The 16,173-nt window shown below is 62.8% G+C and overlaps 1 protein-coding gene across 1 annotated transcript in view; it reads left to right on the top strand.

Moving 5' to 3' along the window:
- The window catches only part of CHCHD6 (coiled-coil-helix-coiled-coil-helix domain containing 6), a 125,837-nt gene extending 112,162 nt beyond the window's left edge, over positions 1-13,675 (top strand). The window contains exons 7-8 of the mRNA XM_022562497.2: positions 12,472-12,607; positions 13,491-13,675. Of these exons, the coding sequence (XP_022418205.2) occupies positions 12,472-12,607; positions 13,491-13,496 (142 nt within the window). The 3' untranslated portion in view covers positions 13,497-13,675. The remainder of the gene's footprint in view (positions 1-12,471; positions 12,608-13,490) is intronic.
- The last annotated feature ends 2,498 nt before the right edge of the window (positions 13,676-16,173 follow it).

Below are 16,173 nucleotides of genomic sequence, written 5' to 3'. Positions count from 1 at the left end.
GATGAAAATGTCCAGATGATTATGTCTCTTTACAGTTTTTCAAAATGAAAAATAGTTTTGTCTTCTGCTTAGAAAAATGAGACATGAATATTGTAAAAAATCAAAGTATTAAAGAGTTAAAAAAGCCCAAATTTCGCCTGCTTAAGTTGTGGGGACGTCACTCTGAGCTGAGCACACACGGTTGGACCTAAGCGGGCTCGTGGAAACACACGCCACCTCCCTCGTCCGCATTCTGTGGGCCTGTGTCCATGTCGGTAAATGTGCATTTACATGTTCACTTTTAATACCACATTGTTATTCTGGAGGGTCAGAATTTATGTAATCGATCACTTATTGATGAATCCTGGGGAGTCTTCTGATCTTTTTTTTACCAATGTAACAATAACTGCAACAAATAGGTTTATCTGTCGTCGTGCACTTATTTCAATGCTTGTAGAGGGAATTGTTGGGTCAGAGAACACACACACACACAGACACACACACAGTGTATTTATACGTGTATATTTATGTGTTTACATTTTCCTTACTCGCTCTCCAGAACAGTGGAGGTCCTGTACCAACTTTCGCTCTGAACAGTGATGCTGGACGGTGTCCGTTTCCCCAAGCACAGGATTTTAACAATATTCCTAAAAAACATCTTTGCCAATCTCACAACCAAAACCAAACAAACAAAACCTTTGTTTTTTTTTTTTTTTTTTTTTTTTGCGGTACGCGGGCCTCTCACTGTTGTGGCCTCTCCCGTTGCGGAGCACAGGCTCCGGACGCGCAGGCTCAGCGGCCATGGCTCATGGGCCCAGCCGCTCTGCGGCATGTGGGATCTTCCCAGACCAGGGCACGTCCCCTGCATCGGCAGGCGGACTCTCAGCCACTGTGCCACCAGGGAAGCCCCAAAACCTCTCTTTTTTAAACTTCCTCATTTCTTCCAGGATCAGTGAGGTTAAACCCTTCCAGAAATTACTAGCTGTTTGCATTTCTTTTGTGAATTACTTACTTATGGCCTTCGCCCTTTTTTCCTTATTAATTCTTTTTAAAAGGTCTTTGTGTAACAGTGCTATTAACCTTTTATTTCTGTTGTGACTCTTTTTTGAGTTTAATTTTTGCCCTTTGGAAGTTGATGGGGGGATAGGGACCCAGTGCATTTTTGTTGATGTTTCTGTTTGTGACTTAGGTGATATCACAAAGGCCCTCCTTCCCACCATACCCATATTTTTAGGATGAGTACCGCTATGAGTTACTCCCCACTAAGGCGTGCAGCACATGACCCCACTGTGGTTTCTTAGGTGTGGGGTGTGACGTACAGGTCCACCTTGGTTCTCTCCCAAATGGGGAGCCCTCTGTCCCATCAGCAGTGATGTAAAAGTCCACCCAATCCTGCGCTAACTCCTTGGGCCTGTTTCTGGACTCTTTTCTGGGGCCAAGCCTGCACGTTTTAGATATGTATAAGACATATTACACAGCTACACTAATTTAAAATATTAAATATCCATCAGAGCAAGTTCTTCTACCTTGGTGATCATTTTCCAACTTGCTTTTTCAAATGAATTTAGAATCACTTTGTCAAACTTTCCCTCTCCCACTCCCAGCTGGAAAAAAAAAGGAAAACCTGGTGGGCTCTTTTTTGGGATAAATACATCCTTTTGAATACATTCAGTCCTCTCAAACTGCCATCCTTATTTTGAAATAATTTCAAACCCATAGAAAGGTCACAAGAATAAGAACACTTGCCTTAAGCCAGGTACCCGATCGGCCACACTAGAGCCTGCCGCGTCCTCACTGCCTCCCTCTAGACAAAAACACTGTCTTTTCCTGACATGGTGACCTGTTGCCGCTAGGTATTCTAGACCACCAGAACCGTGCTCCGTGACCACACACAGCTCTTCCAGTCGGGAAACCCTCGCTGACTCAGCCGCAGGCCACAGGCACACCCCCGGCTGCCCGCCACAGCCCTTTCCTTTCTGGCCCAGGAGTTTGTGCTGCACCTCCGTGACCATCAGTCTCCAGTGGGGACAGTTCCTTGGTCTTTCTCTATCTCTCGTGACCTTGACAGTCTAAAAGGGTACAGGCCTCTCCTCCTTAAGGGTGACCCCAGCCTGGGTCCGCCCGATGTTTCCTCATGGCCAGCCTCAGGCCGTGCGTTCCTGGCAGGAAGGGCCCCCAAATGGTGCCGTGCCCTTCCTGGTGGGTCCCATCCGTCCACTAGGGATGTGGACCGTGACCCGGTCACGGTGGGCCTGCCTGGTCTCTCTGCACAGGCTGTGTCCCCTTGTGCTTGATCCCTGCTCTGTGGGAGCTTCTCCAGGGTGTGTCCAGATCCTGATGCCTCAGCCTCGGCCTCCAGGGACTACTGTCCCCTGAACCAGCCACCACAGTCGGGGTGGCCCATGGCGGTTGTTTACTTCCATCGTTTCCTCTACGTTTATGAATTGAATTAAAGGGAGAGTTTCCCTTCTCCCCCACTGAGGTGTTCGTGTGTTTGTTTATGTTAGGAAAGAGTCAGGGAGTCACAGTGCCTTGTTGGGTTGTAATAAATTACCTCGTTTATGTTGTTGTTCACGTGGCCCAGGATTCTGCCTTCAGACAGACTCTTCTGTCCTTTCGACGTGTGGCTTCACGCTCTGAGCGGCCTTGCCTCTCTGGCACAGGTGTTCCGGCCCCAGCCCTGGGATCAGCCGCGTCTCCACTCTGTTCTGTTTACTGCGGAGTGGTGCTTAGAAACCAAGGTCTGGGCGCTGGGCGTGCTTGCTGCTGCTGGGCTGTCAGTGTTTCCAGGTGCTCCCGCACAGGCATGCACGTTTACGTGTGTGAGTTTCCGCACACTCATGCGTACGTGTGTCTGAGCATGTGAAGTCCACACGGCTTCCCTGGGTTCCGGCACTAGGGTTCTTGCGGCTGCTCCACGTGTGGGGTTCCCTCCTCAACGGGCCTGGCTCCCTTGTCCTCCACGTGCTACACCCTCACTTGCTCAGTCACCGACCTTTTGTGCTCAGTGTGAACCGCCCTCACCACTGCTCTGGCCGCTTCCCCGCCCTGGGCTGCACCACCCACTCCCTGCGGCCCCTCCGGCAGGAGGGCAGGAGGGCGCCCACCCTCGTGCTTTGTGCTCGGTGACTCCAGGCTGACGGGCAGCACAGCCAGCCCAGCACTGCACGGCTTGGGGCCGCGTCCACCGCCTCCTGGCTTTGTCTCCCTCTCCTCGGATCTGGTGGCGCCAGGGTCTTGCTGGACTCTGGGGACCGCAAGCGACTCTGATGCTGCTGAGGGTCAGCTGTGGTTCAGAGCGCAGATGGGGGTTAGGAGGGGGCTGACCGTCCCGGTGCTTCCTGCATGGAGACTCCGGCCCCTCCCTGCCCTCGGCGACGTGTGAGGTGCATGGATGGGTGACGCCCTGAGGCCCTTTGCACCTCCTGCGTCGGCGACGGTGGACGGGGGTGTGGCCCACAGAGCGAATCAGCCCCAGCGTCCAGAGACGCCCCTCAGAACACCCCGGGTCAGCCAGGAAGAGGCCCCTGTGGTTTCCAAATGTGCTGGGAAACCGTAGAGCGGGGGACGGACCTGTGAAGACCCCACCGCGCCAGCTCTGCACTAACCTGTTTCTTCACTGAGATTATGTGTCAGGTTTCAGCTGAGGACACGTTTCTGCAGGCTGAGGGGGGGAAGCTGCGTGGCGGGTAGAGGGATAAGGTCTGCTGGGCCGGCGGCGGGCAGGACTTCGGGAAGGGTCTGAGTCAGTGGACGCAGGGGCCGGGTGGGAGGAGGCCTGTGGGGGCCGGACGCAAGGGCCGGGCAGGACCAGGGGTGGGGGGTGCCCAGGGGCTCCAGGCTTCGGCTTCGGTCCCATCACAGCAGGGACGAGGGGCAGCCCAGCCTCAGAGTCACTGCAGGGAAGGCCCAGGGAGGAGCAGCTGTGCCTGCTCACGTCACCAGGGGGTATTTCTGCCTGAGTCTCACCCGACGGCGTCGGAAGTTAGTTCCTGCCTCTGTCCCTGTGTCCCCTGTCACCAGAGCACACCACACCACACCGCAAACCTCTTCGGGGGCTGGGAAATGCTGGCCGTCCTGCACTGAGGCTTATGCTCTCCGCCGACCTAACTCTGCCGCGTCCAGAGTTAGGTCCTAACTCCGCCGACCTAACTCTGCCGCGACCTAACTCTGCTGGTCCAGCCCAGCCCAGAGGGAAGCTCCTTGGTTTGTTGGTTTCCAGTCGACACTGGGCTTCTGGCTGCTGCGAGGGTCCCACCCTCGGGGCTGGGCACGGGGAGGCTCCCCCAGGAAGTGGAGTCCAGAGGCAGCTGGAGAGCAGGCCCAGGGCCTACCCACAGGCCACAGAGGCAACAGGCTGGACCAGGCAGACATCTGGACGGTCAGGGGGACACGGTCTCCCTGGGCTGGGTCATCTGCTGAGCTCGGCGTCGGCGGGGACCCTGGACGCAGAGGTAGTGAGCTGGTCCCTGCCCGCGGGGCACTCCCAGTCCAATGGGGCCGCTCCGTGCAAGTTTGGCCCCAGCCGCCGGGCGCCCTTGTAGGTGTGAGCCGTGCCAGCCCCTCGTGGGTGAGCAGAGGTGGCACAGTCGATCGGGGACACTTGGCTCCAGTCAGAGGGGCCGGGAGGACGGAGGCTGGCAGGGAGTGCACGCAGGACCTCGGCTCACACGGTGCCGTTGATGGCAGCCTGCCACCAGGACACCAGCCAGCACCCCCCAAGAAGTGGCCCTGTGCGGCGCCTTGAAAGGCGGCCACATCCCGGGGGCTTGTCGCCCCTGCCGTGTCACCCCCGCCGCAGGCAAAGAAGCCTCAGTGTGGCCTCGGCCGCTCCGTGTACTGTGGACCGACAGGTGGGCGTGGACAGGCAGGAGGCCTGAGCCAGTGTTTGTGGCACCGTGCTCTTCCTGGGGCCAGGGCTCTGCAGCAGAGGGACGTGGGCCGGGGTCCCTGCGGGCTCTGGGCCTCGGTGAGAACTTACATGAGAGCAGGAGGTGCCGGCCTGTCCCTGGGCAGCAGGCAAGTGGCCGGGCCTGCACGGGGAGGAGGGGGCACAGCAGGGCTTGGAGGGGCCCCCCAGGTGTGTCACAAGGAGGTGGGGGAGGCAGACCGGGGGGGGGGACACCCGCCAGCAGGTGCCGTTGCCCAGGAGACAGGGAGGCCTCGGGGAAGGGAAACCAGAGGATGCCGGCAGACGGGGTCCTGGGGGTCCTCAGGCGCTGCGGCTGCTGCTCCCTCCCCTGGAGCCTCCAGCACCCTGGCCGCTGAGGGACCGTGAGGGATGGCTCTGCGGCTCCAGTGGTCCTGGTGTGGACCCCCAAGACCCCCGCGACCCACGCCTCCTTGGGCTGCGTCTACCCCACACGTCTGGTGAATCGGGAGGCTCCTCGGGGGGGGACGTGTGCTTCCCCTGTGGCTTTTTCACAAAGGACCAAAGCCAGGAGCAGCCTCCCTGTTCCGTGCACGTGTGCATGTGTGCGTGCAGTGACAGTCCCAGGGAGGAATCCTGTCACTGGCTAAGCAGCCATGGGGGCCAGTTTGCGCTTCGCTTCCTCAGGAGCAGAGCTCTGCTAGGCCTGGGCTCCCAGAATAGCTGCCCCCCCGGGGGGGTCCCGTGTGGCCTCTGGCAACGGCGTGTCTCTGGGCCCCACCCGCCTGGGCTGAGTGGCACGCGGTCGGCAGTGGCCAGCGAAGCGGGTCCTCAGCGAGCAGCTGGTCTCGTCAGCCCCTGGGCCCTGGCCAGGCCGCCGCGGAGCCTGCCCCATGGCTCAGCTGGTCCTGACAGAGATGGATGTGCAGCTCCGTGGCACCCGCGCACCTCGCCTCCGAGCCGTGATAGAAAGCCTGCTCTGTGCATTCACCCCCGCCAGCGCATCTCTGAAATGAAGTGTCAGGAAGATGTCTAATGGCCCAGTTCCACACCAGCGGTGGTAATGGGAGAAGGCTGAGGTGATGAGATGTCGGTCAGTGAAGCAGGGCCCACAGAGGGACGTGCTCGACGTCGCACTCGGGCCTGTGCGCAGCCGGGCTTGTGTGAGCTCGGAGGGGGCCCGGCCCCGCGCTGGCACGGGCGCCCCTGCGGCCGCACTGGCCGGTGTCGGCCCTTCCAGTTGGCAAACTTCTGGCTCCCCTGGGAGCCTGAATCCCATGTGTCTTTTGCTTCTTTTCTGTACCCTTGGTTCTTTTTACCTTGGAATTTTGGGGGAATTTTCCAAACTTGGCGTGGAGTTAAATGGATGCAGCGTGGAGCCAGATAACCGGGCTCTTATGCTGGCTCTGTGTCTCGCTGTGTGGCCTTGGGCAAGTCACCTAACCCCTCTGACACTGGTGTCCCCACCTGCAGGATGGGCTGCTGTGCCGGGTTAGGACCTGGCAGGGACTGGTCCTCAGAATGACCTGGACCTCAGGCCCGGCCTGAGATGCAACCTGGGACGAGAGGCCTCCCACCTGAGCCATTTACCGCGGAGCCTCTGTCACACAAGATGCGTGTTTCTGTCTGTCAGAAGGTGCCTGGTTAGCCGTCTGCCTCCCACTGACTTCTGCCCGTCGGCACTCAGCGCTTTCCTGCATGACCGGCTGCCTGTTTCCTGGGGCTGCTGTGGCCCACAGCCGGCTCTCTCTGAAGCTGGAGGGCTCCCGGGCGTTTGCTCAGCTTCTGGTGTTGCCGGGAGGCTTGGTATCCTTGGCCTGTAGGCGCATCACTGCAGCCTCTGCCTCCGGCGTCACGTGGCTTCTCCTCTGGTCTGTGTCCGTGGTCAGTGTCTCTCCTCCTCTTAGGAGGACACCAGCCACGTGGGATCAGGGGCCTCCCTGCCCAACCGTGACCCCATGCTGACTAACGGTACCTGCCAGGACCCCATCTCCAATCAAGGTCACATTCTGAGGCTCCAGGAAGGGCGTGTTTTGGGGGAGGTGCCCCTACCCGCTGGCCTTCACGTGCACAGTGGGTTCCCAGGGCCTTGTCTCCACACCTTGCCGCAGACGCCCCTTCTGGGCCGGCACAGCCGAGCGTCTCAGCTCTGCCACAGGAGAGCTGAGAGCAGTTCCCAGCCGCGGACCGAGAACTTCAGACGGTGTGAGGGTCCAATTCCCTGGGGCCAGGGCCATGGCCGTGTCTTCCCTGCAGGGGTGTGGTTTCAGCCCTGTCCCTTTCACTGGGCTCCCCCACCCCCCATGCGGACCACACACACCCCCGCCCCCGGGGGTAAGGAGGGCAGAGCCGGGAGCGAAGGGGAGTTGCTGGGGGCTGCAGAGGGCAGGTCCCTCCCCAGTGGCCTTGGTGGCCTTGCTGTGTGACTCGGGTGAATGATGGGTGAGCATGTGCAGTTGCTGTTTCACGAAGCTGTGTCCCCCTCCGTCCTGGTGCCCTCGCGGCAAGGTGGCAGGGTGGTCCTCCAGGCCACGCCCATCATGGGCTCCCCTGCAGCCCCGAGCCGCCCCGGGCCCTGCACCCTTGTGGGGACAGACTGGCCGCGGACAGGGGACCTCCCGAGTTCGGGAGGGGGAGAGCAGGGCCGGAGAGAAGGGACAGACGCGGACGGGAGGGACTGCTTAGCGCAGGGTCCAGCGCGCTGAATCACCCCAGAAATGGGTTTGTTAACCTCCCTGGAGCTGCAGAAACCCGTGAGCTGCTCTATGTTCTAGGACAATCAGTGCTCGCAGTGGAGAGGGTGGGCTATGGGGATGTCGGGGACAACGTGCCCAGTGTACGAGGTGCAGGAGGATGAGGGTGTCGGGTCCCTGTGGGCACCCACTGGGCCGCTCGTCCCGCAGTGACCACACCGGCCGTGAGTCTGGCGCAGAACTGTGGGAATAGCGGGGGCCCCACGTGGGGCTCGGGGGCATGCGTGGTGGGAGAGCGCTAGCGGAGCGGAGTCAGGACAAGGCCTCCAGCCTCCAGGGACAGGTGGGCTGCGATGGGCCCCTGAGCAGGAAGAACCTGTGAGGCTGGACCGGGTGGTGGGAGCAGAGCCCCGGGCAGAGCTTCTGGGAGAGGAGAGCGGGCTGGGGGTGGGAGGGCCAGGAGTAGAAGTGGTTTGGGTTTGCCGGGTTCCTAGACTCTGCAGAGATGAGTGTGTCTTCAGCAGAGAGTGGAATAGCGAAGGTACGAGAGAGAAGGGCCACTGAGACAGACCACCCAGGTGCTGGGGGAGAGAAGGGGTGGCTGATGGGGGTGCCCTTGGCCCTGCAGAAGGACCGCTCCTCTAGGTAGGAGGCAGGGGTAGTGAGGCTGGGATGCTGAGGAGGGGTGTCTGCCCTTAGGGTGCTGGTGGCCCTTGGGGGGCAGGGGGACGAGGAAGCAGACCCCAGACTGAGTGGGGAGTGGCACGGAGAGCTTAGGAGAGCTGGGCCCCAAAGGCCTGAGCACCAGAGGGGGAGGGGGCCCTTCTGGAAGGGTCACTGTGGCCCGGGGGTGGCGCTCTGGGAACCACGCAGAGCTGCACGGGCGGGTTTGGCCTCCGCAGGCCTGAGCCAGGGGCCAAGAGGAGCGAGCGAGCGTCCGCGGGGACTGAAGGCCTCGGGGAGGGGGGACGCAGGAGGGGGAGGCGGGAGGACGAGCAGTGGCCTCTAGGGCCACCCAGGTGGGGTGGGTCAGGCCCAGGGAGAGAGAGGGTGACGGCTGTTTGGGAGTTGCAGTGGCTACATCTGCGGTTTTCCGTTGGATTGCAGAGAAGCAGAAACATTATAGTTAGACGGTGAGAGGGAGGCATCTATGGGGGGGAGGGGAGGCGCCTAGAGCGGCTCCCGGTTTCTGACTAGGTAGGTCACTGGAGTGACAGGGACTCCACTCACCAAGATGGAAACTAGGCGGGAAGTGGGTTCCCTGGCGCTCGCTGGTGAACGTGGTGAGGAATTGGCGGGTTGGGGGTGACGTGCTAGGCTGGAAGTCTCCAGGGAACCAGGAGTGGGGGGGTCCAAGCGTTGGAGTTTGGGGTGTGTGTTGTTGGGATCGACTGGGGTTGGCCCTGGGGGGAGAAGTTTAGCGTGTTTGGGACAAAGGAAAGGGAGGAGGGCCCTCTGTGCCCACGCAGGCTGGGGGGGCCGGGTTCCCAGCACGGGGTGCCTGTCAGTGAGAGCGACACGGCCGGTCTCCCGAAGCTGGCAGGGGCCGCGGGCAGTGGTCCGGAGCGCCCAGGCCAGCTCTTCCCTCTGCCTGGTTGCTGGGCAGTGTTGGTTCCTGGACAGAGGGAGGAGAGGGTTGATTCCTGGCTCGTGTGAGCCTTTTATCACAACTCTCCTTCTGGAAACGTGTCACTTCCACCAGCGGGTAGAGCTCGGTTCACAGGTGGCACTGGGGTCATGGTTTCCATTCCCAGAGGTGGCCACGGTGCCGAGGCCAGCTGGCCCGTGTGAGACCCTCACTCCCCACAGCGCCTGGTGGCCTCTGTGCCTGTCACTGTGCAGCCCCGAGGGCCGTCGGAGAGGAGAGCCGGAAGCTGGGTCCCGTGTGGGTGTTGAGAGCTGACCCCACAAGCCGGTGCTGGTCTGCGGTGCGCAGTGGGCCCTCCTCGCCCCCGACCCTGAACTCGCAGCAGCACGTGGCAAAGCCCCCAAAACCTGTGTGCCCCCCACTGGCCCCCAGGGCACCTGCTTGGGGTCTCTTGGCTCCTTGGAGAAGGGACCCCACGATGGGTGCCTTAAGGTTCCTGGGAAAGGAGCACCATCGGGCCTGGGTGAGCCGTGAGCTGTGAAGCACCACACCTGGGCCCAGCCCCAAAGCCTCCCGTCGTCGCTCTTCTCTGCCAAATGCCTGCCCCGCTCTCCGCCCCCCGCACCCTGCAGGCTCGTGTCTGGCGTCTCAGCCCCTCGTGCAGAGGAGGAGAGGCTGGCAAGCAAGGGGAGCTGACCTCTGAGTGGGCCAGCGTTCACCCCCCAGAGCCTCCCAGCCGGGAATCCTAACATGTCCCTCAGCTGCGGGGGGTGGGGGCGGGGCAGGGTTTCTCTCCCTCCCTGGAGAGGTCACTGCCCTGGGTACCTTCCAGGCAGCCGATGAAGCCTGAGCCGTTCTGCATGCAGTGGACGGGCTTGCCGCGGCCCCAGCTGTGTGACCCAGCCTCGCCTGCTCCCTGCCCCGTGCCGTTCACGGCCTGTTTGCAGGCAGACAGGTGAAATTTCTCGCGATTGACGTTTTCCTGACACCCTGTCTCCTCGTGTTGTGGCTGACAAACGCCAGCGCAGAGGCGTCCGCAGGCCCACGGGTGACCCTGGTGTGAGGGGCTGGATTCTGCTCGGCCCCTCCCTCTGTTTCTCCTGAACTGGGAGCCCCCTGGGTGCTCTGAGAGGTTTGCCCTCAGAACGCACAGGGGCCCTGGTCCAGGGACCTGAAGACAGAAGGTGGGGGGCAGAGTTAAGAAGCCACTGCTCTGCCCACTTACAGCCAGCGGGTGAGTCGCTTCCGCCGTCGGTCTGGAGAGGGTGCGGCTCCAGGACGAGCCCCACATCACTGGCCAGGCTGCCGGCCGTCCTGCCCCCGGACGCCTCTTTCCATGAGACCCGCGGCTCTGACAGCTCTGCTGGCCGCACCCTCAAGGGCCACGGGTGGGGGGCTGTTCGTCGGGAGCGGGGCTGGATGGGAGCTGCTGCTCCAGGGGCCGCAGGGCCGGGCGAGCAGGAGGTCTGTGTGGGAGGACGGCCGGCGGGTGCCAGGACGGAGCCCGAAAGATGCGGCCTCGGGGACTCCCCGCCAAGGGCAGGTGGGACGGAGGAGCACGGAGGGAAATGCAGAGGGAGCTATTTCCAGGCGAGGGCAGCAGAGAGGAGATGCCCGTCCGGAGGCATTTAGAAGGCCCACCATTGGACGTGTCCGTGGCAGAAGGGTTTTCAACGCGGAGGGAGGGGCATCCTGCAAGCACTGGGCAGCCAGGCGGTCACCCCACTACAGCGGCAGACGGAACCCAGTGAGGGGACCCCAGGGCCCGGGAGGAGAGGGTGAGCCTGGGAGCCCGTCTGTTCTCCTGTACGAAGGCCAGCGCCCAGGAGAGACACGCGTCCCCCTCAGGTAGGAAGCCTCCGAGCCCGTGTGCACTGCGCAGACAGGAGCAGGGCCGTGTGGCGCTGTAGGGCCATTGCGTCCCCTGGCTGCGCCCTCAGGACCCAGTGGAATCCTGGGTGGTGGGCAGGGCCTTCCGGGGAAAGGGGGCCGTTTCTCCCAGCACAGCGTTGACCTTTGGAGCCGTGGACCTGAGCGTGGGCGTGGTGGCTGCTCCCCACCCCGCCTCCTGCCTGTTCAACTTGTAAACCCTCAGTTCCGTCCAAGCCGTGGATCTTGACTGATCACGGTCTCTCCCTCGTCAGGGATTGTCCGGGCGTGGGGGGCGGCGGTGGGAAGGGAGGGGGCTGCAGCGTGTGGTCAGCAGGCCTGAGGACCAAGCCCACACGCGGGGCCCGGAGTCCCGTGGACATCGCTGCCGGGATGGTGGCGCTGGGCGTGTCGGCCGCAGCTGGGTAACGAGAGCCGCTGAGCCCTCTGTTCCTGGTCTTAACGGATGGATGTGGGAGGCTGAGCTGTGTTAAAACCAGCATTCTAGCCCAGCACCTGCTGCAAGGCTGGACTTTTGAAAGTAGAACCGGGGCCGGGGAGCTGTCGACCTGCAGGCCCCGGGTGACAGGAGCAGGGGTCCTTCCGCTGCCGAGGCCTCCCCGGCGCCCGAGCCTGGGAGGGCAACACGGGGCCCAGGCTTAGCCGCGGCTCCGAGGTTCCTGGTGGACCTACCAGAAACCATGGAAACCCTGTGAGTGTGTGTCCCGGCGCCCCTGCATCCTAGTGTGGGACCTGGGCCAGCCGCCTGCCTCCTCGCCCTCTGCTGCCTGGTTTGGGGCCGGGGCGGGCGGTGAGAGACGGCAACCCCGCCCAGAGCCGCGGGGAGCAGGGACCTGAGCCCGCGAACGCAGGAGCTCGGGGGCGTGAGTGCATGTGCGTGTGTATGTGTGCACACGTGTGAGTGTGAGAGGGTGCGTGTACAGGGGAGCATGTGTGAGGTCCAGAGAGAGGGGAGGGCGGGAGGGGCGGCAGGCGAGGCGTCAGGAAGAAGACCCTGGTGACCGATGAGAATAAACTTTATTTCCCTTTTTCATCTTTGTTTCGTATTTTTAAGAAGAGAACATAAAATCATTCTTCAGATGAATACGTTTAGAGTCTAACTTTAGGTTCTAAACCTACCTTGCTGAACAAAGACAGAAAAAACAGTAAACTCTCTAAAATGCTGCAGTGATATTCTCTAGGAAGTAAGAGTCTGAACACCTTAGTTTTTTTTTAAACATTTTGTGTTTTTCCGGTTTTCCTCATTGTGCATGTATTAGTTTTGAAATCAGAAAAACAGCTTTGGGGGAGACGATGGTGGCCCACACCCGGGCGGGAGGCGCCCTGGAGGCCTTGGGCGGGGGGGGGGTCCGCCGAGGGCCACCTCGGCCCCTCTCTGGGGGGCGACCGTACGCCGCGGCCCCCATGCCTGGCCCGTGGCGCTGCCCCAGACTGCCTCCTCCTCTCCGCAGGCCCCGCAGGGTGGAGCCCGTGTGCTCGGGGCTGCAGGCCCAGATCCTGCGCTGCTACCGCGAGCACCTGCAGGAGGTGCTGCTGTGTGCGGACCTGGCCAAGGCCTACCAGCACTGCGTCGGCTCAGCGCACAAGGTAGGCGTCAGCTGCGGCCTCCCGCCGCCTTGGGCTCCGTGGCGGTGGGCGGGGAGGGGTGTGCGGGCGCCGCTAGGCCATGTCCGAGGTCAGCACTGGTCAAGTCAGGCCCTGCTGTCCAGGGGGGCCACCCGTCCTGACCTCTGCGCAGCGGGGGGGGTGGAGAGGCCAGGGTGCAGGGTAGGGGTCGTGGAAAGGGCCGGGCTGCCCTGTGGAAGGGGGAGAGCTGAGGGGGCAGAGGGCAGCCACTCCTGTGCTGGCCTGACGGGGCCCGGCCTTTGGTGAGTGGAGGTAGTCATGGTGGTCCGGGTGCCACACGCTCCCCAGCCCCATGTTGGGGGCACTGCAGGCTGTCCTAGAGGCCCTGCCCTGAGGCGTGGACCTCCTTCCTGACCCTCCCTGCCAGCTCCCCAAGGTCCCAGGCCCCGCCAGTCTCACCTCAGGAGCCTCCGGCTTTAAAGGGTCCCTGAGAGCACTTTGCTCCTGGGAGCTGCCGGGCAGCAGGGAGGGAGCAGGTCTTAGACGCAAGGCTCCTCCCCAGGGCTGTGGGGCGAGCTCCAGCCCCACGAGGTGCTGTGTCCCACGGGCCAGCGCCTGGGTGTGAGGGCTCTCCAGGCGGTTTCACTCCGAGCTGAGAAGAGAACAGAGGGGAGACCTCGAGGGGCGAAGGAGAGCTGCGTCTCCGGGCAAGACCGTGTGCACAGGGTGCAGACGGGGGGCCACGGGCACGTGCTGTGTGGGCACCGGGCATGGAGGTGAGGAGGCCGCGTCCAGGCCTGGGGACCCACGGGGTAGGACCCTCTCTGTGAAACGGGCCCTCGTGGAGCAGAGCCTGGGGGACACGCACACTCCTGGTGGGCCTGAACTCTGTTCTCCTTTGTAGGGTTGACGCAGGCCCACTCCGGGCCTGGCAGTGACTTGGAGCCTGAAGAGGGGACCCGCTGTGGGACCACAGTCCAGAGACCGCAGGCGCCGGCACCCCTGCTGGCACCGCCGATGCCCCCGTGCTGGAGAAGTAGCGTGTGTGCCCCTGTCCGCAGACAAATAAAGCAGGCGTCCTCGTCTTCAGTCGTGTCTGGGCTGCCAGGCGGGCCTGCTGCCGCCTCCGTTCCTGGAGCGCGGCCCCAGGTCAGGCTGGAGGATGGGCACCCGCCGGCGCCAGTGGGGCAGGCGGGTGCGGGCCTGGCCGTGCCCAGAGCAGGCGGAGGTGCGCGAGGGGAGCAGCTCCTCGTCGGGACGCAGCAGGGGAGCGGGCCAGCTTCCTGACAGGCGGAGCTTGAGTCCAGCGCCGGGTGGAGGGCTCCCGGGCAGCCAGAGGCTGGGAGAGAGGGAGCCCAGATGGGGGCCGGGGGCAGGGCACAGACTGTGCACAGAGAGTACAACTGGGGCGCAGGGCCAGGGGTGGGTGCCAGGCCGGGAGGAGGTGCTCCTGAGGGACCAGCGCAGTCCAGCCCCTCTGAGGGGTGTCGCCTTGGCCTTAGGGGGAGGTGGGCTCAAGTGGAGAGCCTTGCAGACACCTGGGGTCATGAGTGACCCTCAGGGGGTCCGGCGGTGGGTCTGGGGACAGAGCAGGCCGAGCCTCAGGCGCTGGAACTGGCAGGACTGGACTTCACTGGGCAAGGGGAGGACCTGGGCGGTTTCTGGATGTTTGGCTTGGGTGCTGGTGATTCTGCAGACTGAGCAAGGGATGCGGGTCGAGAAGGGCAGGTGACGGCTGGGCTGGGGTGTGCACTCTGCTTGGTCAGCGCCCACCTGCCAGTCCTTGACCCTCGGCAGGACCCCCGCTGAGACGCCCTGACCGCACGGCTGCACCTGCCAGCCCAGCGCTGTGTGGGCGGCAGGAGGGGGACGCTCGGCTGGTGAGCCTGATTTCCTGCCGCAGTTCTCTGGAGCTGAGAGCCAGCGGTCCTGATGCCGGCTTTGCAGCCCCGGCGCATCCCCCAGTTCTCACGTGTGGAGCTGGAGGTCCGCGGGGCTTGTCGGTGTCCAGGGGGCTGGGCAAGCTGCCCCACAGCCGAGTCAGCCCAGCTGCACGTTGGCCAAGGAGATGCCCACCCAGAGGTCCTGGTCAGCTTCCCCAGCACACCGGGGAACAGTCAGAAACACACAGCAGCCCGGTAGGTGGCAGGGTGCCCAGCGAGGGGCCCTCTGCGAGGTCACCGGCTCATTGACCCTAAGTGACATCAGAGCCACCCTGCAGCTGGAAGCTGCCGAGGCCCTTCTGAGACTCGGTCAGAAGCCCGTGGCGTCCAGGGCCGCGTCCAGCTTCCTAGTCTCAGACCCTGTTCTCCCACCCAGGAGGCAGCCTCGGAGCGCCTGCATGTGCACCCGTTTGTCTGCACCTGGCCACCTGTGCCTGTGTGTGTGTACGTCCCTGTGTGTGAGCAGACGTGTGCACTTGTGCCTGTGTCTCTCACAGGCAGCCAGCCGTGCTGTCCACTTGCTCGTGCCCCTGGCTCCCTCCTGGACCTCAGCTCGTTCCCCGGACTCCCCTGGCGCCGGAACCAAGCTTCTGTGGCCTCCCCTACTGTGGCCGTAGGGCTGTGTGTCCGAGCGTCACTTTGGTGGGGGGTTGCGTGTGCTCAGGGTGCGGGCTCTGTGTGTACGTGTGTGGGCCTTTGTGCACGACATGCCTGCGTGTGGGCCCGCGGCTCCAGCCCCTGCACGTGGCCGTGCGTGGCAGGAAGTGGGGCCTGAGAGAGTGTGGCACAGGTGAGGCTGTGTCCAGTGGGTGTGGACCTCGAGGCAGGCATTCTGGGCCCAGGCCCTGGCTGTGTGACTGTTGGGGAGTTATACCCATCCTACCCTGGGGCTGGGGATTAAATGTCATGACGTTGGCTGTGACATCCAGGGTCCAACCAGGAGCCAGAAAGCACTGATTCTTTAAACAGAGGAGTTGAGTCCAGGGTGTTGGCCCCAGAAGAGGTAGAGGAACTAAAACCTCGGATGGGATGCTGTGATAACCCAGAACTTAGCAGTAGCATGAAGCTCCCGTCACCCAGGGCCGGAGGGACAAAGGGAGGGCACAGGTCACCCAGTGGAAGCTGGCTCAGGGAGCTGGAACCACAAGGGATGTGGCCGCGGCCCATGGCCCCCCTCCTCCCGCCTTGCAGCCTTCACAGGCGCTTCTCCCGGGACTGTGTGACAAGTGGCCCATGGTCAGTGCTTAGCAAGTGTGAGAGCAGAGGGCCCGCCACCCAGAATCCTGCCGGCGTCCAGCCTTTGACCTGAGTCCGCTCCCTCGGGGAAGTCGCTGTGCTCAGGAACCACCTGGCCAGAGTCACACTGGAGGGCCAGAGCTGCATCCAGCGACTGCCTGGGGGAGCGGCACGAAGGCCGGGCTGCCGCGCCGCGTCCCAGAGCAGCCCAGCTGTGCCTCCGCCCTCTGCTCCCTCCCCTGATGGGCAGGTGCCGACCCCAAGGTCAGTCCCTCATGGAAGTCCTGCAGGCTCCTCTCTGCCTGGGAGGCCCAAGGAGCTGACCCTGCCGTCCTCACCACATCCGGGTGCTGGGAAGCAACGTTGACACCTGGTCGGTGCCCCAGGCCTTGGTGCAGCAGGAGAGCC

The sequence above is a fragment of the Delphinapterus leucas genome, chromosome 10 (genome assembly GCF_059928025.1).
Source record: "Delphinapterus leucas isolate spDelLeu-1000000601 "Yukka" chromosome 10, BTC_Dleu_Yukka2, whole genome shotgun sequence".
In the NCBI taxonomy this organism is placed as follows: Eukaryota; Metazoa; Chordata; class Mammalia; order Artiodactyla; family Monodontidae; genus Delphinapterus; species Delphinapterus leucas.
This window is presented reverse-complemented; position numbering and strand designations above follow the sequence as displayed.